This window comes from Sordaria macrospora, chromosome 6, assembly GCF_033870435.1.
Source record: "Sordaria macrospora chromosome 6, complete sequence".
In the NCBI taxonomy this organism is placed as follows: domain Eukaryota; kingdom Fungi; phylum Ascomycota; class Sordariomycetes; order Sordariales; family Sordariaceae; genus Sordaria; species Sordaria macrospora.
The window spans coordinates 1,799,526-1,819,780 of NC_089376.1; the positions used below are offsets into that span (position 1 = coordinate 1,799,526).

Consider the following 20,255-nt stretch of genomic DNA (forward strand, 5'->3'; position numbering starts at 1 on the left):
CCTTCACCCGTTTCCACGGATCTCTTTTCCTGTTGTCCTTCTACTTTGGTTAGTCGTGACTTCGTGACCGACAGTTTGACACAGGGAAACAGCGAACACATGCACATTGAGCACCGTGACGAGGACTGAATTCCAAATCTTGTATTTACTCACATCCTGTAACCCGTGAGCGGTATGCACAACTCCTCGCTCTTCGATCTAAATGCCCCAAATCGCTGGTTCCCCTATCATGGTTGGTGACACATGTATGCACTTTCCCACGGAATGCGCTATGTGGTGACATGCTTCCTCTTATCCCAAGTCCTAACTCTGTCCCGATTTCGCAGGACATCCTACGTTCGGAACGATCAGACGTGGAAACATGGTTAGCGTCAATCGCCCACATCCACGTCTCTTCCGACCAATCTCACAAATGCCCCTTTCACTTTATCCTTCTTGGAAAGCGGTGGTGGTGCGGCCTGGGTTTCCTCTGCCTCTCGTTTCGCAATCTTCCTTTTCTGCACCTCATTCACCAATCCCTTCAAGTACACCTCTGCCTGGACAGTAGCGCTATACTCGCCAGGCGTCCAGCTCCAGATATTCTTCCTGCCTGGATCCGCCCCAGCGGCCAAAAGCGTCCTCAGCACCAGCAGATTCCCATTTCCGCTAGCAAAGTGCAGGGCCGTGTTTCCATCCAGGTCTGCCTGCGCCAGCGCAGTAGAAGCCCCGCCGGGGGCCCAGGTGAGCAGGATTTGCACAACGGTATCGTGGCCGTTCAGACTGGCCTCCATGACGGCATCGCGGCCGCGAATATCCTGTCGCAAGATGGACTGCGGGTCATTTTCGCACAGGAAGTGGACGACTTCGGTGTGACCGGCCGAGGCGGCTAGCATGAGGGCGGTTTGGTGGTCATCGTTCAGTGCGGGGGTGCCCTCCTCGTGACCGAGCTCGACGAGGATCTTGCATATGGAGAGATGACCGAGGGAAGCGGCTAGGTGAAGGTTCGAGTTCGCATTCCCGCAGACGGAATGATCGGGGTTGTGGAGGAGATTGGGATGGGAGCGGAGGATGCGCTTGACGAGGAGGTGGTCGTTCACGTGGATTGCGCGCCGAAGGCGGATCGAAGGATCAATCCTGAATGGGTGACCAGCAAGGTTAGTACATAGACTGTTTGACTTGATTTGTCGCGGGTTTCATTCGGGCGGGTTGGTTACATGTTTGCGTAGAGAGCGTATTGGCACGTCCATTCTCTAGACGACTTTTGTGTTGTTTGAGGAAAACCCCCTCATGGTAGGTGGTCTGATGTGGCGTCGGACGACTTGCAAGATGGATTGGGTGGTGGTGGTGGTTTTGTGTTGGCAGACCGATGCATGTTTGGTGGCCGGAGGATGGCGGGGCAATTGCCCAAACAAATGCGCCGTGAAGCTGCGCCTTGTGACCCTCGTGTGATTCAGCGCCAATCGATTTGGCCAAGCAATTGGGGAACGTCTCATGCCGTGAAGTCCGGTTTCTCGGCGCTTGTACTTGTAGGTCAAACATCACACACAGCAAAGGTGGAGGAATTGCCTTGACAAGGTGAAACCATGGAAGCCCATAGTGAATAGAGGGTATCCAAAAAGAGGACATTGGAGTTGAAATGTCAAACCGTGGATGGATGTAACGGAGAACGGGAAAGAAGCTGTGGGGCCTGTCAATCCCCCAAACTTTAGCGGGTTTAACGGCCATGCGACGTCACAATCAGTGGGGGTTCCCCAGACATCCGACACTAGCTCTTTAACACGGGCAACACGAATCAAACTGTTAGTGCCGCGTGCATGTTATTCTTACCTAGCGCCCGGTTGTCGCTCACCTTCCACTTCTGCGACGACGACGACGACAACAAAGACAATAATTAGGAACCAGAGAAAGGCGCATACGATAAGGTTGAATTGCGTTCCAAATACTTATAGAAGCTCTAAGTGAATATGCAGGGCTTCGATGACCAATAGGCAACCGTTGTTCTGCAATTCGAGAGTGTCCTCATGGTGTTCCAAAGTGTGTAAAACGCCAAGAACCGTGAATAGCTTCATGCTATGACCTTTTAAAAAGCTCAAGTCCTCAAAGAGCCGACTCCGGACAGTGCTCAAGGACGCTTATAAACTTCTCACAGGTTTCTTATCAGAAAGCCTCAGTGACGCACGGGCGAAAGTCAGTGCCATGCGGTTCAGCGAGCATGCATCACCACTCACTTCACACGATGGTCGAGCTCTTCCATGGAGGCACTGACCCTGATTCTCAGACAGCCACAAGGATTATGGATAATAATAATCAACAAAATGATACACTGAAGCCGGGTCGATGATCCATGAGAAGAGCCCTTTCGAAATCTGGATAACAAAATCCTTGTGAATCAGATACCTACGAGCCGAAGGCCCTTCATAAGGTAACTCACACTCCTTTAACGTGTCAGCGTAATGAAGCACACCAATATATCGCAAAAACAATGGATCATCATAACACCCAACTATGCCACGTATAAAGCCACCCTTGTGTGCCACTCGATCCCAATAAGGCATCCGGACACAGAGCAACGGTACTCCAATTGACACAACATGCCCGATATCGATTATTTCACAGACTCCCCTCCGAGGAGTCCGAGTCCCCCGCCCCCAGCCGAAAGCCGCATCCTAACCGTCATCAACAACATCCAACTCCGCGGCTACCACTGCCGAGCCCTTCTCCTCCCCTGGCCACACTCTCTCTGCTCCGCCATTCTCGAACCAGCCCTCCTCCGCACTCTCCTCCCCGACTTTCCCTTTCTCGCTTCCTTCCAGCTCGGTCCGGCCTCCATGCCGGCCGCTTTCCCAACTGGAACTATCTCTCACCACGATCGCCTTTTCAACCGTTCAAACCCCGATCTCAGACCCCTTCTTCATCACCAGGCCTCCTTGAACTTGAACTCCAACACCAACACCAATACCAATCGGAACTACGCCCTACAACGTCTCAGCAACCTGACCCAAGGCGACATAGTATTCATGTACATGGACATGGAAGGAAGCGGGCGCGGGCGCGATGCAAACCCAAGTCATATTCTCCGGCCCGGTCCCAATCCGCTTCTACGTGTCCCTGAAGAGCGATATGAGCTCAGGTACGATGACGATGACGATGATGACGATGGATACACCACCCAGTCCCCTATGGGACTACGACTTTACCCCCGCCTCCCAAGCCTCCCAACCTATGATAACACTCCAGAAGACCCAGAAGACGTTATCAGGCAAATGATCACGCACCACGCGGAAGAAAGGCTAGAAATAACATTTGAGGAAATAATGCAGGAGGCCCAGACACAGACACAGGGCCAGGACTGGGACTGGTTAGACTCCCAAGCTTACCCCCTCTTGGTTCCTGGCGTTTGTTTCCGAATCCCTATCCCTCCTGACCCAACGACGAGTCGTCATCACCATAATCATCATCGGGCAGATATCATGACCGTGCAGCGCAATAGGCTTCTTCGCAGCCCGGGTAGTGGTTTGAATTCGGAACCAAGGGGGATGGTTCTGGGTGTTGCGATTCATGAGACTTTGGCGGATGCGAGAGGGGTGGTTGTTATCGTGGAAAGGCTGAGGAGGGAACTTTGGAGGGAGGTTGTTGGAGATTTAGATGCAGACGCTGATCCAGACGGAAACGGAGATGAGGAGGCATGGTGAGGAAGAAAGGCGATGATGCTTGGGATTAAAGTAAAGTTAGTTGAGGTGGTTGATGGTGGCATGTACGCTTGCTTTGAGGAGAGGAGGGAAGGCCCGCTAGGTCCAATTATACCTATACCTAGAGGTAGGTACTCGACAGATGGAAACTTTTTGGATTGGCGTGCACGTTCCTTCTATCACGATAGTTTACTGACCACACCATCCCGATGTCGGTGGTACCGGTCGTGCTCAGTACACCAGGTTTGCAAATCGACCGCTTGTTACGATCCAATCGTTGAGCCTCATGTATCTAGATAGAATTGACCAATCAGATAGGACCCGGGGTCCCGAGTTCACGGGACCACGGGACGGACCCGAGGACCCGAGTTTACGGGACTACGGGACGGGGCTGAAGACCAGTATATAAGAAGGCCACCCGACCTTCGTTATTATGGTTCTTCAGCAAGCAATAGTTTTCTCAATCAACCAGTACCTTTGGCTACTACTACCGTTGTCCTACATCCCAGCGATATACTCCTGTGCTTGTAACGGTTCGTCACACCGCTGAGTATTGGGTCGTGACGAACATCGGTTTTGCCGTGCCAGAAGAGGGTGTGTACGTTTTTTCTTCCCGTCATGTCGTGCCGTGCCGTCTTGTTTCCTCCTGTTTCGGTTTGTGTTGTTTCGTTGGCTTTGTTTCGTTTTATTTTGTTTCGTTTCGTTTCGTTTCGTTTTGTTTCGTTACGTTTCTAGCTTTTCATATTGGCATGCCGGCAAGGTAACTTCCTTGTGTTCCCCGTCGTGGGAAACACACGCACGTGTCAAGGGTTTCGGGTTAGGTGAAGGAAGTTTGTAGCAGCACGACGAATGGCAAATGGCACGCGAGTGACACACGGCACGCATTGGCCGTCGTTCATCCGATGGATCTGAGAAACTGTTTTGCATGAACACCTGTTCGGTGATACAAGGGTAGTCCTGTTTATTGAGTTCTCCGCATAATGAGGGCTGGGAAAAAAAAAAAAAAAAAAAAAAGAATTGCGAGAAAGAAAGGGAAAAAGGGCGCGCATGGAAACTAGCTCGTTGACTAACATCTGATCGTTGAATACCTTGGTTTCGACGCGAGCAGAGCCAGCGATCAGCGTACTCTTGGGCAACGGCGACAGCGACAACAAACTCACTGATATCTCTTCCAGAGTACAACCTCGCCAATACCACCACTACCATGGACTCCAACAATGACGACACCGACGACACCATCAATCTGGCAATGACCTACCTTCGCCGTCGCTATGACCCATCCAATGCGACTGACACGCTCACCATCCGCACCAGCTGGATCCGCACCGTGCACCGAGCCGCCCAAGTTTACCTCCACCAAATGACCTCGTCTTCCACCGACGAGGGCCTTCCCACCTTGTCAGGGGCTGCTAGCAATATCACCGAGAAAGACATCCTCTACGCCTACATCTGGCACTTGTTCGCCAGAGCGCGAGTGCGTGGCGCCACCAACTCGACCGACCCAACCGACCCCACGGAAGTAGTAAAACTGTTCACCACCGTCGGGGTCCACGACGTCTCCTTCCCTCCTCGTTTTGGTCCTCCCAGACAAACAACCCTAAGCTCAAACCAGGAGTACTTGGGCAACTTTCCGTCTGCCTTCCCCGTCATCGTCACCGCCCCCTTACACCAATTCTTCCTCCAGCCTGCCGTCACTGACAAGACAGCCATCCCTCGGCTCCGACGGTACGCTCTGCTCGCTAGCGCGATTCGCTCAGCCATCGAGGAGGCTGTTCAGAAACCTGAGGCCGCGCAAACGCGACTTGGTCTACTTAGGCAGGTGCAACATGAGGGACAACAACGAGAGGAGGGGCAGGAAGTGGCGCCGCGACAGGCGATGGTGGTAAAGAAGGATGGGATTCAAAGATGCAAAGGAGAGCTGTTTATTGTTTCTCTTGAGGACGTGAAGGGACTGGGTTACTCGGGATCGCATGGGAGACGGATGACGACGGTGGAAACTGGGTCGGAAATGATTTCGTCGTCATCGGAGGAGGAGGAGGTAGGGAGTGAGGTACACACTGGGTATACGCCGTCGACGCCGGCGACCGGTGACTATCATGCGATTGTTTTGCCAGTTCGGGAGGGGGGCGGTAAATGGAGAGTGCAGCTGCATTTACATCCGCTGGATAGGCAGTGGTTGAGGAGGTGGGTGGATGAGAACCCTGGGGAGGCTGAAATGGTGCCGAGAGTTTGAGTGAAGGCGGTTTCAGAAGCCCAAGGAGATGAGGTTGTCAGGAGGAGGTCTGGGGATTTGGCTGCGTTAGTGACTTTGGAATTAGTAGATGAATGGAGGGTTTTCTTTTATTTAAAAGATCAAGGCATCGGAGGTAAAAGTTTGAGTTTCCAAGGCTTAAGAAGTAGTAATATCGACTTGGCATGTCTATCGTAATCAATGCCAACGTCAATTTTGCCAAGGTCAAGGACATGCCCTACGGGGTCTCCACCCGCGGGAGCTCGGTGCCTGAGATGGGATCTCTTGGCAGGAACCCGGAGACGGCAGCGGCCGGCACGGCGCAGAAAGGGCGGGCCGCCAAGTAGTCAAGTAGTATCCGGACTTGCTGTCGTGCCGGCGTGGAAGGAGAACAGGAAGGGGAGAAAACGCCGGGCCAGACGGTGCCATCTCCGTCCTATCTCTGATGCGTTCAAGGAGCGGGGAAGGGCGGCACGGCCAGTGATGACCGGAGCGTGACCTCGCCCCCGGTTGGAAACAGGTGGATGCCCGGAGCAGCCGTACGGATTCGGTGGTTGGTTCCGCCTTGCGCGATATTTTCATTATCTGCTTCGGGGATCGACGCCGGAAAGACGTTGTTGAGTACGTAGGCTCATGACGATTTGCGAAGAGAGCTTTTCCACATTGATTCTCCCTGCCGGGGTGGGTAAGGTGCGGAGAGCTTACGTGGACAGCCGGTGCCAGAGAATGAGGACTCCATGATGGTTGCAGTCGATGAAGCATGAAGCGGCGGAAAGGGGGGACAGTCACAGGCGTCCGGTGCACTCGCATGTTTCACGCTTCAGGCTGGTCGTGGAGATGTCGATCAGTGATGACCATGATTTCAATGGTGGTCATCGTTGGAGCCGCAGTTGACGACACAGTCAAAGAGCCGCCGATGCCGATAGGATGATGGAAAGGCCCAAGTCTCGACTGGTGATGAGACTTCCGGGATTAAATCTTTTGTCGGAGGCGAACAAGTCAACGGCAACCAGCGATTCTTTTGCTGTCCCTGGTTGGTGACGAGTGTACATACCTGACCATGTATGACAATGCAGTGTTCCTGATCTAGGACCCGGCCGGTGGTCCAGTGTCACAGTTCCGTCGGCGTCGCCTCCGTTGCTCGTGTGGTGAGACCCTTCTACAACGACTTTGAAGGTGAAGGCAACCAATATCCGTTTGCCCGCCTCGCCGTGTCCATCATCCACTGGGTGTTGTTCATCGGTCCAGACGGAGCGGGATGGCAGGCATTGCGGGATTCTGACAGACCTTGTGAATGAACAAACCCGCGGCGTTCCCTGCCATCACGGCGGGCGAATGCGGAATCGACAGGCACCCACGAAACCTCTGAGCAGCTCCCAGCCCTCACAGAGTCAAAGAGAAGAATTCGTCGATTCCAACGGCATGTGGTGTAGGTAGTGTAGCAACGGAGGCGGGGGCCGCTAGGGGTGAACGACGCCTTGCCAGAACCGGTGGTGATCGTCGGTCTTGTCCCGGGTTCTTTCCTTTTCGTCGGCTTTATCGACAGATTTTGTTGTGTGCGAAAGCCCTCACTCGGGTCCTCCTCAGGCCATCCCCACCGCGACCAGTGACCAACACACATTCTCACATCGGAGCCGAAGTGGTTCCCCAGCGGAATCCGGCGGTCCAAAGGAGGAGGGCTGGGGAGGACGCAGAATCCCGTTCCTGTTCTCTTTTCCTCTCCAAACCGTATGAGCCAAGAACAGACCAATTTCAAACTATTACCATCTGGACCCTTTTTTGGGAGCTGACGTGTGACGAATGTGCTGGGCTGATTTTACACAGGGAAGGCATGTTGTGTGCTCAGGCTTTCGGAGGAAGGCGGCGAGGGAAACGGGACGAGAACATGACGGCTGTCGCCTTGCCCCTGTACCGGTACCTGAGCTAACGCGTAGAACACCCGCCCAAGTCAAGTTCTCGAAACCTAAAGGGTACTTCTAGAGAAGGGCAGGAAGCATCGAGGGATAAGGATCGGCCGATGTCGCTCTTGCCGTCATGTCGCCCTTGCCGTCATGTCGCCATTGACGTTGGGTGGCCGCTCTTTCCTGTGGAAGCAACGAATCCGTCGTGAGTTCTGCGTTGATGGCGTTCCTGCCGCGCAGAGAAAAGGAAAAAAAACAAGCGCACAATAGAGGCACACCCTGTCCGACAAAGCCAAGTCATCACACATTTGTTGTTGGCCCCCTTCCTTGTGACGGGCGGGCAAAGGTGGGCCATTGGCTCCAGGCAGAGAGTTATCGATCAGATAAGATGATCAGATAAAAAATTTGCGCCCATCAGTGCCAGGATCAGCAATCGAACAGGCAGTTCGTGCGCGACTTGGCAGTGTGGAGCTCGGCCGTGGTGCGGGGCCCTTACGTTGCGATTGGCCTTGTGCGACCAGGGGCGTCCTAGCCTGGAACTTGGAATTGTTGGTGGTGGGGTTGGTCTTTCCAATCCTCTTCCGTCGGTCAGAATTACCGATTGATTGACACATGACGGTTTTCAAGTGAAAAGAGAGCGTATTTTAAGAAAGAAGCATGTTGGAGCTCTAACAGGCATGAGCATAAGTATTCGAAGATGTGTCAACTGTTCTCAAATTCGACAGAGACATTTGTGTTGGGGAGTCAACTGTCTGTCTACCAAGGTTCCTACAGCTCTTTGACGCAGGAACTGGAATAGCTTCCGGCTTGGGAGACGGAACCCCCAAAATGCACGACGTAATCGACCCATATCGTCGATGGAAAACACACCGCCGCTTTACAAAAGCTCCATGGTAATTCCCGCATTCCTTGAAACTGAAAATAACCATTTCCCGGTAACAATGGAATTTTGGTGCTATCGAGGAATTGGCCGCGAAAAAATAGTAAACGTTTTCGTCCATATCGGTTCTTGGCAGAACACTGAACACAAAATATATGTGGTGCCATCTATCAAACCACTCTTCAAGGTTCACAAAGAACACTCGACAATGTTCCTACTCTAACAATTAATTGGGTGTAGTGGATGAATTTCAGATCTGTATTGCAACCCTTGGTCAGCCCAGTACCTATCATTGTTACACAGAGTCCAGACTCCAGACCCAGATGAGTGCTAGAATTAGCAGTGCCCGCACTCCTCCGAAAAGCTTCACTGCAAGTTGGGGTGACACTGCATCATTCTCGCTTCATTCTTTTTGTCGCGTGGGTTGTGGGATACAGTCTTGTCCACTTTGACGGCGCCTTTGGGTTCCATCACCACGTTGGGTCCCTTCCTTCTTCAACTCCATCGCATCCTCCCCCGTCACCGGCGTCAGGAATAACTGCCCTGCATATTCATCACGGGCATGTAACGTCCATGGAGATATCCGTTGCCGCGCAACAGCCTCCGGGAGGAAGGGTCTGAACTCTTGAATGGGGAGGTACCCATCCAGCCATCCCGACCCTTCGCGGACCCCGTCTGACTGTCCCCGTCTCGGCCGGATTTTGCTAGAGGCTGTCGCCATGGCCGCGGGTCTCGAGGAGTCGGCAGAGACTCCAGAACGGCGCAATGTCCTTTTCTGTCTCTAGGGCCCTAGAAATGGCTGCATGGGGTCCCCACCACTTTGCCTCTGCAACTTCCACTTTTTGCAAGAGCTACCTGGCTCAGTGTAACCTTGCCATCCTTGCCCTCCACTCCCAAGTCCCAACCACACACTGCATTGGAACCGCAGAAGCAGACCACCCCACGGCACAAGCTCCAATCGAGCCCCACCGGCCATGCCGTACGTGCGTGGGTGCACTTTCCGCCTTGTGCACTTTGATCTGATAATATAAACTTCGCTCCCGCTCCCGACTCTGCCCTCCTCCCGTTCTCCTTCAATCTGATATCTCCGTTCCATCCCCAAGCTTCCTTCCCCTCACATCATCTCCATTTTCCCACCCTTTCTCCTTCCCACTGGCTGGAGACTGAATCCCATCTGACCCAGATTGTGGTCCATCGAGACTCTTTTTTCTCTTTCTTGATTCCTCACATCGGCTACTCGGCCCTATTCTTCTTCCACCATGAGGAGTCTTCTCCACAAGCTGGGCCGCGATGCGGCTCCGGTCGACATTGTCGAGGAGGTCCAACATAACCCCAATGACAAGGAAGCCGCTGTCGGTGAAAAGTCAACCACCAACGAGTCTGACCCGGGTCACGAGACCGACTCCAGCCAGGAGATCTCCAAGGAGGCTCAGGCCGGTATCCAGCGTGTCGAGGCCATGACCAAGGTCTGGACTCGCAACGACATGTATATGGCCTACGTCACGTATGTTCCATCCTTCCCTTCCGTCCGCATGCTGTGGCTGTTTGACTAACATTCGTTCGCCTCCAGTATCTGGATCCTCTACTTCGTCGATGCCCTCCAGTCCGGCATGTCCACCAGCTTCTACCCTTACGTTACCAGTTCCTTCTACCTCCACTCCCTAACGGCCACCACCAGCATCATGTCCAGCTTGATCGGTGGTCTCTTCAAGCTCCCCCTCGCCAAAATCCTCGATATCTGGGGTCGTCCTCAGGGTTTCTGCTGCATGCTTTTCTGCTTGACCATTGGTCTGATCATGATGGCTGCTTGTGACGGTGTCAAGACGTACGCTGCTGCCCAGGTCTTCTACTGGGTCGGATACAACGGCATCACCTACTCGGTCTCCATCTTCCTCGCCGATACTTCGGCCCTCAAGAACAGAGCTCTGCTGTTTGCCTTTGTTTCGTCCCCCTACATCATTACCTGCTGGATCAGCGGTATTGTTGCCGAGCGCTTCCTCGACGGCCCTGGCTGGAGGTGGGGTTATGGTGCCTTTGCCATCATTGTTCCTGCCGTCTGCTCGCCCCTGCTCTGGCTCTTTTACAAGAACCACGTCAAGGCCAAAAAGGCTGGTCTTCTCCCCAAGCACGAGAGCAAGGGCGGCTTCTGGCCCACGCTCAAGTACTACCTCATCGAGTTCGACATCCTCGGCCTGCTCCTCATCACTACTGGCCTGGCCCTGTTCCTCCTGTCATTCAACCTTTACTCGTACCAGAAGGACCAGTGGAAGTCTCCCCTCATCATCTGCTTCCTTATCTTTGGTGGTCTTCTCATGATCGCTTTCGCCTTGTACGAGAAGTTCTTGGCTCCCAAGACCTTCATCCCCTACCAGCTCCTCATGGACCGCACCGTCATCAGCGCGTGCATCCTTTCCGGTGCCCTCTTCGTCTCGTTCTACATCTGGGATAGTTACTTCCCCTCGTTCCTCCAGGTCGTCAACAACCTTGACGTCGTTAAGACCAGCTACGTTGTCAACGTCTACAGCGTTGGCTCTTGCTTTTGGTCTCTTCTCGTCGGTTGGGCCGTCCGCAAGACTGGTCGCTTCAAGTGGCTCGCCGTGTACTTTGGTGTCCCTGTTACCATTCTCGGTGTCGGCCTCATGATCCACTTCCGTCAGCCCAACGAGAACGTCGGCTACATTGTCATGTGCCAGATCTTCATTGCCACCGCCGGTGGTACCCTTGTTATTTGCGAGCAGATGGCGGTCATGGCGGCCACCTCGCACGAGTTCATTGCCGTCGTCCTTGCCATTGAGGCCATGTTCGCCAACATCGGTGGTGCCATTGGTCTCACTGTCGCCTCGGCCATCTGGACCGGTGTCTTCCCCCAGCACCTGGCCCAGTATCTCCCCGCCTCGGAGCAGGCGAACCTCCCCACCATCTATGGCTCTATTACCGAACAGCTGGCCTACCCGTATGGCTCCGAGACCAGAAACGCCATTGCTCGGGCTTATGGTGACTCCCAGAGGTATATGCTCATCGCTGCGACGGCCATCCAGGCCATCTCGCTGGTGTCGGTCATGTTCTGGAGGGACATCAAGCTTAGTGATGTCAAGCAGAACAAGGGCTTGGTGTTTTAAAGTGGCGAAGAAGAAAATGGTTTCTTTGCAAGGTTATTTGGTGGTTTGGATATTAAAAAGAGGCGGGGCAATTGGAAAAAGGAAACGATGCAGGATTTAGGCATCGTGTCAGGACGTTTTTGTTGTTGTGATGAGATATACCCGAGATGTTTGCTCCTTTTCTATAGTGGCGAGGATAATGTAATACGAGTAATGAATGCCATTTACAATTTGTGCACCGGTTGGCCCATCGTCAAAGTTGAGATGATTTTTGATTGAAGAGGATTTCGGAATTGTCTATGGCTATATAGGCTTAAGGTTTGGGTCACATGAGTACCAATGAACAGGGGTGGTCCTTCTGCCTGCGCGGTCCCCGCGTTGAATCTAAGAAACTCCAAATTGAAGGTCGGCCGCTCGTTCAATCCCGCTCGTGTCCCAATTTTCGAACTATGGGAGAGCTGCCTGGGCAAGTCCTAGGCACTCTCCCATGGTGAGTTCACACCTTAGCGTAGTATAGCGAATAAACTTATCTACAGCGAACATCTAGCGAATACTAACCCATAGCGAGTACTAACCAATAGCGAATATTGACCTATAGCGAAGATACTAACCTATAGCGAGCATACTAACTAATAGCGAATCTCAGCGAATATACTAACAAGTAGCGAATATATCTATCTCAAGCGAGATCTGGGTTTTCACCAAGCGGTTTCCCAGCGAAGTAAGTAAATATTTTGTTTGCCCATATCTCTTTTTTTTTCCCGCCTCTTTCCCAACGCTGCCCTGGACTGGTTGCTTGTCAATCGTGAACGCTTATTAGTCGTGAACTTGTGACAAACCTTGGGCTCTCGATGGGCTTCTCTTTGTCGATAACGTTTTAGTCAGGGGTAAGTGCGGGCGATAAGCGACTCTTCCCCACTTTGACGTCATGGGCGTTCGTCTGAAGTCCCCGTCCCTTTCCGTGTAAGACAACAAACAATACCATTTCAATCATACACAAACAGATCCCCTTTGGTGACACATTTTGACCAAAGCCCGCAATCTCTCAACATTAGCTTTCACACCGTATAACCTTGTTCCGCTAAATTCTTTCGAAAATTAACTGATCTCGAATCTCGAAAACCACCACCTTACCCGAATCTCAGACACAATGGCCGAAGTTGCTGCCGGGGCTCTGGTTGCAGAGCAGATTGTTGCAACAGGCGTCGAAGTGGGAGCAGCAGTTGCCGTCGCTGCTCCAACACAGCCTTTGAAGGTGTCTCTTAAACAACTTGCGAGAGCGACATCAGAGGACACTACGTATGCCCTCACCCTCCTCCTTCTGATCACTAGTCCACTGGCTGCTCAAGGAAGCAACTGCTAATCATACTGTATCCCTACAGGCGAGCCCTTGCCAGATCCAACCATACCATTACCACCATCGGTAACAAAGTCTACATCTTTGGCGGCGAAGATATCGACGGCAAGCTTTGCAACAGCGATGTCCATGCCATCTTGCTTCCGAGCAAAGACAACACCGGTGCCGAGAAGCTCCACGATCACTACCCAGCATTTCCTTTGATTGATGCAAAGACCGGTGAGACATACATACCCGCGCCTCGGACTAAGCATGCCGCATGTGCTTGGGGCAACTCGGTTGTCATCCACGGCGGATGCGACGAGCACGGTAACCCGATCGAGGAAGACAACTGTCTCTGGCTCTGGGACACGGAGCACATGAAATGGACTAAGCTACAGGGCCAGACACAACTCGGCGTGAAGCTGGCGCCTCGCTACGGTCACCACATCTTTGTCGACGACAAGCAGGAGTTTTTGATCCTCCACGGCGGCCACACTTCAACCTCAGGCGGCAGCCAGCCGGAGACAGAGACATGGCTCTACAGCTTCGACCGCAACGCCTGGACTACCCTCCCCAAATCACCCTCTCCTCCGCTCGCCGCCGTCTACACCGACAACACCCTCTACACCATCAGCGCCAGCCCGGACGCGCCCAATCTCAGCGGCACCATCAACTACCTCGACCTGCTCAAGTCCACCACCGACCGCGAGAAGCCCGGCGCTTTGGTCTGGCAGTCCATCACTTACCCCATCAACCCGCTCACGCCCGGTCCGCGACCGCGCTTCGGCGGTGCTTTGGTGCCCATCACTACCGGCTACGGCCGCTCCTACCTGATTTACATGTTCGGCATATCCTCTGACGCCGTCGGCGAGTCCAACGAGGCTTTACTGGAAGAAGAGAAATACTACGCCGACATCTGGTCCCTCCAGCTTCCGTCGCACGGGTATACCGCCGCTGCGGCCAAGGACGTGATCCGCGACAAGCTGATGCCGAAGGGGATTGAGTCGGGCAAGTTCAGCTGGGCGGAGGCGGAACTGGTGGCCACTGAGCAGAAGGCGGAGCTAGAGGAGGGTAAAGTGCATCCTGGCCCGAGAGGGTTGTTGGCTGCGAGTGGTTGTTTGGAGGGGAAGGGGGTGGTGCTTTGGGGAGGAGTTAATCCCAAGGGAGAGAAGGAGGCGGATGGGTGGGTGTTGGGGTTGGCTTTTGGGTATGCTGATAGTGATCGGTTTGAGTAGAGGGGAACTGGAGGGGGTTTAGTGGTAGCTGATCTACCTTTTTCTTTCAAGTGTTCACATGCGGAAACTTCATCGTGATGATGGCTTTAGGGGATGTGATATCTATGCAGGAAAATCCATGCGGGAAGGCTGTTATGTTAGCAACGTGCCAAGAGGTTATGTTATGATTGATACTTAGGTCAATGTCGAGTTATTCAAAAGTTCATATTTAAAATCTCGATTCCAGTAATGAAGTTCCCCTCTATGGTGCGCGAGTGTCAGCCATTTCCGGATCCCACCATTCAATTCCAACGTAGAGGTTAAGTTACGATCGTATTCCTGAGGTATCCCCGTCACTCAGCCCTTCAATAAGATACGATCTCACCCTAAAGTAGCAGCCATTCGCATCTGTGCCACCGCCGTACACTACTGAAGAAGGAGAACCCATAAGTCAAACTAGATCGAAACATAACCTCGATCCAGGTCCTTGCCGAACGGACATCTTCGCCTTTTGGGCAGTTCAGATTGTTGGTGTTTCTTGGTAGACATTGGTGTTCCTTGGTAGTGTCACGTTTTTCGTCTCAGCCACTGGCAAGTTACCTAGCTGGAATCGGGATTGGCAATGGGGCACGGCAATGGTACGTGTACAACATGAGGTGCTACTGTAGATCAGCTCAGCTATGGCGTAGGAACTACAGTACAGTAGCTCTACGTGTATGTAGCGCTTACGGGAGGTCTAGTGATAGTTGACAGTGTAAGGAAAAAGGATTACAGTAAACTCTCTGTGCGGCAGTGGTGTCGATGTCACGATGTCCAGTTGACTGTTGTCGATTCCCTTCTTTCTTTTTTTCGTTATTTTTTTCGCGGCCGGATGTCAAATTTCAAAGAACAAGACGGCAGACCGTTCGGCACCACAGGGCGAGTGTCCAGGTTGAGGTGATATGACAAGTGACAAGCGACAAAACGGAGGGATGTCAAACTCGGATTCCCTCTCCCGTTCCCTGTTTTCCTACGACTCAAGCTCTCTCAGTCTCACAGGGCGACAGAGCACAAACTCTGATCCCGATGGAAACGCTCGGATTTATTGCGTAGGTAGAGGTAGGTATCGGATGCTTGCCGCTCAGGTCAAAAATTCGATGGAATCTCATCTGTCAGTCAGTGTTTGTATCACCTGCAGTGCAGGGAAGCTGGAGATGTACAGTGATCAATTAAGTGTTGCAGGATTGTTGGGCGGGACCTGACGGGATAGATGCTGCAGGTTGCCTACTATTGCCCACCTGCAGTTTGTCATTTCATTTTTGATAATGCATTAAGGTGACAGATTCCGTGGAGGAAAGGGAACCGCTTCAGGCACAAAACAGGATTAAGCACCAGCAAGCAAGTTCGTAGCCATGGCCACCACTCAGCGACATCAATTCTTTCCATTCTCGGGGGCGCTGCTCTCTCAGTCTGCCTGTGATATTCGACATGTGCCTGAAGTGGCGGAGCCGTGCCGCAATCGCGCTTGTTCGTTCCTTCCCAGTCTCACCAAGTTCCCCCTGGCTGGGCCGCCGTTCCAGGCACTGCACTCACCTCAGTGGGAGGACAGGACAGACAGAACCAAAGAAAGCAAGGGCGAACGAAGGACAACAAGGGAACGGCAAGCCAAGCATGAATTAACTTTTAGCAGGGGGGGCAGTGTAGCCGGCGGTGGCAATTCGTGATTGGCCTCTTGGCAGCATCAAGCGCCGTGTTCGACTGGTGTGGCCCAGGTGGCTTGACCTATTTGGGAATGGCTTCCAGGCTGACTTTCCAAACTTGCGGGGATGGTCAGTAACAGGAGGAAACGGGCAAAGAAACGAAGATCATCCATCATTCATCATCCATCAGGCTGCAGGGTTCTTGAGGGTCTTGAGGGGAGGGTTCCCTAACCTTGTTTTGGCGAGGGAACGTTACGAGACTAAGGTACGAAACCCAAGCCACGCTCAGTCTCACCACACTTCTTCTTGTCCGTCATTTCTTTATAACTTGTCGCATGCGCTGGCATGAAAACCTGTCGGTCAACTTTTTTGCTCTTCTTGCCTTCCTTCCCCCGAGATTCCATCGGTTTGCGTGGTAGTTAGCTTGAGTTTTCCTCGCTCCCTTGATCACGACCCCTAAACAAAGAAACGACAACGACGACAATAACGACGACCGCATCCTTCAGCGACGAACAATACCTCAAGCTTAGCTGCGCAATTGGGGGAATATATTTTCAACTGGATATAAAATCGAATCGAATTTTCTCCAAGCATCAATCATCAAAGAGTGAATAACGAGAGAGAGAGCGAAAGAAAACAAGAACAAGACCAGCAGCAACCGCAAATCGCAACCATGCCTCCCCCACCCTATATAATCGGTGACTCCTCGCCATTCCTCAAGCGCGTGCTGATTCCCTTCTGGGTGATCCGCATAATCATCATGGTGATCGAGCTGGCCGCCTGCGGTCTCGTCGTAGCCGCCATCGGCATCACGCACGACGATCTAGAAGACGACTTTGGCAGCGGTCCGGTGAAGGGGGCGATTGCCATTGTGGCGGTCGAGATGGTGCTCGTCGCCTTGTGTTTGGTGCTGGACATTGTGAGCATCGTCAAGCGGTCCCGAAGAACGCTGAGCCCGAAATTCTTCCTCATCACGAACGTCATCCAGACGACTATCTGGGTGGTGTTTATTGTTTTAGGCCTGATTGGCGTTAGGAGTGCGGGACAGATTATTCTTGGGATTGTCATCCTGTGAGTTTTGTTTTTCCCTTTCCTACCGACTGTTTCCCGTCAAAATCACTGTCATACCTAGTCACACTAACTCATTTACTTTCAAAACCCAGCCTCTCATTCGTAGGCATGCTCATCTACGCCTCCATCATCTTCCACCGCTTCCGCAAGGGCGACCTCAACCCCGGCGCCAAGGGCGACGGCTACGTCCAGGCTGTCAACCCCGCCATTAGCACCGGCTTCTACGCTGCCGAAGACACGGCCTACGCTTCTCAGGCATATGCCGCCCAGGCTCAGCCTTCTGGTCAGAAGTATCCTGCTAGCCCATATAGCGTCGGCGTCACTCCTGTCGATAACAACAACGCCCTCGCTTATGGAGCACCAGCGACGCAATATCCTAAGCCGACGTATTATGATGCGCCGGTGCATGGTGGTCAACACCAGCCCCAGGGGTATGAGCTTGAAAGCCGCAACCCTTAGGGGAGGATGCGGATTAAGGGTTAAATTGGGTTAATGTGTAATGATGATGTTGATGGTTCACGTTCTTTTCTGGTTGAAGCTGGTAAATGGAGGTGATGTTGAATTGGACAATGGGGGGCTTTCTGGATAACGGACTGGATAGACGGCTGAGAGAAATACGGCTAATTAGCTTGGTGATACAAAATATACCCCTCAGGACAGCATCGGTTATTCCTTATTGAGCATCCTTCCACCTCACAAGTCCATCGGTCTGTCAATCCACAAGTCCCCTCCACTGACACCCATCTCAAACCCGCCCATACCAACGGGCTCACCAGCCAAAGACAGCACATCTCCTTCTCCCTCCCCATCTCCTTCAAATAACCGAACACTCTCCGTCTTAGTAGGACTAACAACCAGAACCTTCACCCGACATTGTTCCAACCCTTTTCCCAATCCCAATAACCTCTTCAACAACCCCATAATCGCGTCCTCATACCTATCCATCTCATAATGCACGACACCGTCAATAACACACACAAGCGTGACACTACCTGGTAGCCGTCTAACCAAGCAGTGGAAGACCTTCCACAGCGCTTTGAGCTTACCCTCCCTCGCCGCGATGATATCGGCCCCAGCTTCTTGCTCGATATGCAAAAGGTTGAGGTGCGGGTAGTAGCGGAGGAGTTGGGCGATGAAAGAACGGAACATGGTGGCCGGCCAGGAAATGGTTTCCGTGCTGTGAGGTTCCGACCGTTCTTCGTCTTCCTTGTCGACGTGTAGGCCGCAGAACCATATTAGGGGGATGTGTAACTCTCCTCCTGGTGCTTGTCCTTGCATCTGTGTCTGTGTCTGTGTCCGGGCTTGGAGGTTCAGTCTGTCTCGCATCCCCTTTATGACAGCGGCGCAAAGGGTTGAGAAGGCGGATACGTATAGCGGTGGATATCGCTCAAAGTCTCCCACGATCAGCAGCCGTTGGGAGGAGGTGGTGCCTGCGCCGAACCACCTGTGAAATAATTGCTGGGGTCAACTGGGGCTACCTACAGGCCTGATACATTGGTGATGGTACTGAGGCAAGGGCCTAAAATGGTGAGATGATAGCTTGTTGTATCTGAGAGCAAGGACGCAGCTGATGTTGTCAAGGAACATGAATGTGTATTTCAGCAACAGCTGGACCTAGAAGAGGAAGTGTAGGGCCCCTTCATTATCGCCTTTGCTGCTGCGCCGCAGCGGGGACAACCAACCCAATGTGGTGTGTATCAGGATGCTACCCTTGATAAGATCCTGGACAGTTTTGTAAGCCCTTTGTTCTTATCGTTTCATTTGCGACTCTTCCAAGGCGCATACCGAGAGTGCACCCAGACAATTGGGCATAAGGATTGGTTGTGGTCGACAATGTACTGTATGGAATGCATGCTTTCAGTTTATGGGGTCCCGTTCTGCAAACTCGCGTGATATTTGCGCATGAGAGTTTCTCCACCTAAACTGTCTCACGGCCCGTCCCGGTGTGGACTTGGGAAAGTCCATCAAACCTTCATCCAATCTTGCTCGCCGAGTTGATGACTCCACCTCTTTCAACTCTTTTTGAACATGGAAGGTACGGTGGCTACGGCCACGGAAGAAGGGGCGGCCGCGTCGACAGATGAAGCACCAGAGCCGGCCAAGTCCTCTCCTCCGACCGCGACTCCTTCTCTGCCTTCCTCGCCTTCTCCGGCTATACAGCAAGTGAAAGCCTTGCAGTCCATGGCTCCAGCGATATCCTCAACCACAACTGAAATCCCCCATGACACGACGTCTACGGAAATCACGACACCAATTGTAAGCACCGACACAACAGGAGTTCACGATGACGCGAATGCGACACTTGATGATGGCGCTGCTCGGGTTGCGCCTCCATACCCGCCGTGTCCGACCTCCTTGGAAGAGGTCGGAGAGATAATGGAGATAATCGAAGAGACTGAATCCCGGATAGCCCGCCACCTTTCTCGAATTTATCTCAGTAATCAGACCATCATCTTTTTTAGTCAGGGGGCGGCCTGCAGCCCGTACGCTTCGCGTATAATTAATTGAGTCTTTCTAATACTTGGCTGTCAAGGGAAAAGTGAGACATTTTGCCAACCTCCTCTTAGAAAAGAGAGGGAATTTTTTTCAATGGGACAGCAAAATATTATAAGTCAGACTCTATATTATTTTAACACCAAACTAACTTAAACATATTTGTACTACTATATTGTACAGGGTTATTTACTACTGCAATGTAACCATAAAGTCTAAAATACTACCCAATTAAATAAAAATAAATGAACTAGCTATCATAGGATTAGCCTGTGATGGATGCAGCACGTGATGCCTGCCGAAGGCAAGTCATCACTGTCAGACCATGTTTGACTGGCGTACGCACGTGACCACGTGCCACGTACGTTGTGCGTGCCCGGCTATGCCCTTTATATAAGGCTTAGCTAGCATACTACTTCCTTTCTCCTCTCCTCGTACAACTACACATATCCATATCCATACCCAACGTCGAGTCCACCCGTGATACTAGGGAATTGTATTATTTGTTTAGTATAAGTACCTTCTCTAGTACCTTCTTTAGTACAAATATAAGTACAAATACAAGTGTAGGTACTTCCCTTTTTCTTATTAAAGTACTTCTTATAGCTGCTCTTTTTACTTCTATATACAATTTTATGATTTTCTTTATAAGCTTTATAATACTCTAATATAATATTTCTTC

The 20,255-nt window shown here is 52.2% G+C and overlaps 7 protein-coding genes across 7 annotated transcripts; 5 read left to right on the forward strand and 2 right to left on the reverse strand.

Annotated features, from left to right (window-relative positions):
• Nucleotides 1–130: 130 nt before the first annotated feature.
• SMAC4_06381 (uncharacterized protein) lies at nucleotides 131–1,594 on the reverse strand. Its single transcript, XM_066090446.1, has 2 exons — nucleotides 1,194–1,594; nucleotides 131–1,113 (listed from the first exon to the last, which is right to left on the reverse strand). Coding segments are annotated over exons 1-2 (744 nt in total). The 5' UTR covers nucleotides 1,196–1,594; the 3' UTR covers nucleotides 131–371.
• A 976-nt stretch (nucleotides 1,595–2,570) lies between these two features.
• On the forward strand, nucleotides 2,571–3,989 carry SMAC4_06382 (uncharacterized protein). Its single transcript, XM_003344679.2, has 2 exons — nucleotides 2,571–2,796; nucleotides 2,901–3,989. Exon 2 carries the CDS (start codon nucleotides 2,997–2,999, stop codon nucleotides 3,669–3,671), a length of 675 nt encoding a protein of 224 aa, XP_003344727.2. The 5' UTR covers nucleotides 2,571–2,796; nucleotides 2,901–2,996; the 3' UTR covers nucleotides 3,672–3,989.
• An 883-nt stretch (nucleotides 3,990–4,872) lies between these two features.
• Nucleotides 4,873–5,901, forward strand: SMAC4_06383 (uncharacterized protein; the record flags this gene model as incomplete). The annotated part of the gene is made up of 1 exon (XM_003344680.1): nucleotides 4,873–5,901. One exon carries the CDS (start codon nucleotides 4,873–4,875, stop codon nucleotides 5,899–5,901), a length of 1,029 nt encoding a protein of 342 aa, XP_003344728.1.
• A 3,770-nt stretch (nucleotides 5,902–9,671) lies between these two features.
• SMAC4_06384 (uncharacterized protein) lies at nucleotides 9,672–12,210 on the forward strand. The gene is made up of 2 exons (XM_003344681.2): nucleotides 9,672–10,183; nucleotides 10,250–12,210. Exons 1-2 carry the CDS (start codon nucleotides 9,939–9,941, stop codon nucleotides 11,796–11,798), a joined length of 1,794 nt encoding a protein of 597 aa, XP_003344729.1. The 5' UTR covers nucleotides 9,672–9,938; the 3' UTR covers nucleotides 11,799–12,210.
• A 21-nt stretch (nucleotides 12,211–12,231) lies between these two features.
• On the forward strand, nucleotides 12,232–15,198 carry SMAC4_06385 (uncharacterized protein). Its single transcript, XM_003344682.2, has 3 exons — nucleotides 12,232–12,498; nucleotides 12,833–13,076; nucleotides 13,160–15,198. Exons 2-3 carry the CDS (start codon nucleotides 12,928–12,930, stop codon nucleotides 14,349–14,351), a joined length of 1,341 nt encoding a protein of 446 aa, XP_003344730.1. The 5' UTR covers nucleotides 12,232–12,498; nucleotides 12,833–12,927; the 3' UTR covers nucleotides 14,352–15,198.
• Nucleotides 15,199–15,344: 146 nt separating this feature from the next.
• Nucleotides 15,345–17,755, forward strand: SMAC4_06386 (uncharacterized protein). Its single transcript, XM_003344683.2, has 2 exons — nucleotides 15,345–17,080; nucleotides 17,173–17,755. Exons 1-2 carry the CDS (start codon nucleotides 16,683–16,685, stop codon nucleotides 17,537–17,539), a joined length of 765 nt encoding a protein of 254 aa, XP_003344731.1. The 5' UTR covers nucleotides 15,345–16,682; the 3' UTR covers nucleotides 17,540–17,755.
• Nucleotides 17,756–17,773: 18 nt separating this feature from the next.
• On the reverse strand, nucleotides 17,774–18,655 carry SMAC4_06387 (uncharacterized protein; the record flags this gene model as incomplete). Its single annotated transcript, XM_003344684.3, has 1 exon — nucleotides 17,774–18,655. The coding sequence occupies exon 1, from the start codon at nucleotides 18,404–18,406 to the stop codon at nucleotides 17,774–17,776; it is 633 nt and encodes a 210-aa protein (XP_003344732.2). The 5' UTR covers nucleotides 18,407–18,655.
• Nucleotides 18,656–20,255: the final 1,600 nt, after the last annotated feature.

What these genes read in the sequence shown, in the direction of transcription:
- SMAC4_06382 (XM_003344679.2), top strand. Translation starts at nt 2,997, where the DNA reads ATGTACATGGACATGGAAGGAAGCGGGCGCGGGCGCGATGCAAACCCA.
- SMAC4_06384 (XM_003344681.2), top strand. Translation starts at nt 9,939, where the DNA reads ATGAGGAGTCTTCTCCACAAGCTGGGCCGCGATGCGGCTCCGGTCGAC. An exon ending in ATGTATATGGCCTACGTCAC is followed by an intron (nt 10,184 to 10,249) that starts GTATGTTCCATC and finishes GTTCGCCTCCAG; the next exon opens with TATCTGGATCCTCTACTTCG.
- SMAC4_06385 (XM_003344682.2), top strand. Translation starts at nt 12,928, where the DNA reads ATGGCCGAAGTTGCTGCCGGGGCTCTGGTTGCAGAGCAGATTGTTGCA. An exon ending in GCGACATCAGAGGACACTAC is followed by an intron (nt 13,077 to 13,159) that starts GTATGCCCTCAC and finishes GTATCCCTACAG; the next exon opens with GCGAGCCCTTGCCAGATCCA.
- SMAC4_06386 (XM_003344683.2), top strand. Translation starts at nt 16,683, where the DNA reads ATGCCTCCCCCACCCTATATAATCGGTGACTCCTCGCCATTCCTCAAG. An exon ending in ATTCTTGGGATTGTCATCCT is followed by an intron (nt 17,081 to 17,172) that starts GTGAGTTTTGTT and finishes TTCAAAACCCAG; the next exon opens with CCTCTCATTCGTAGGCATGC.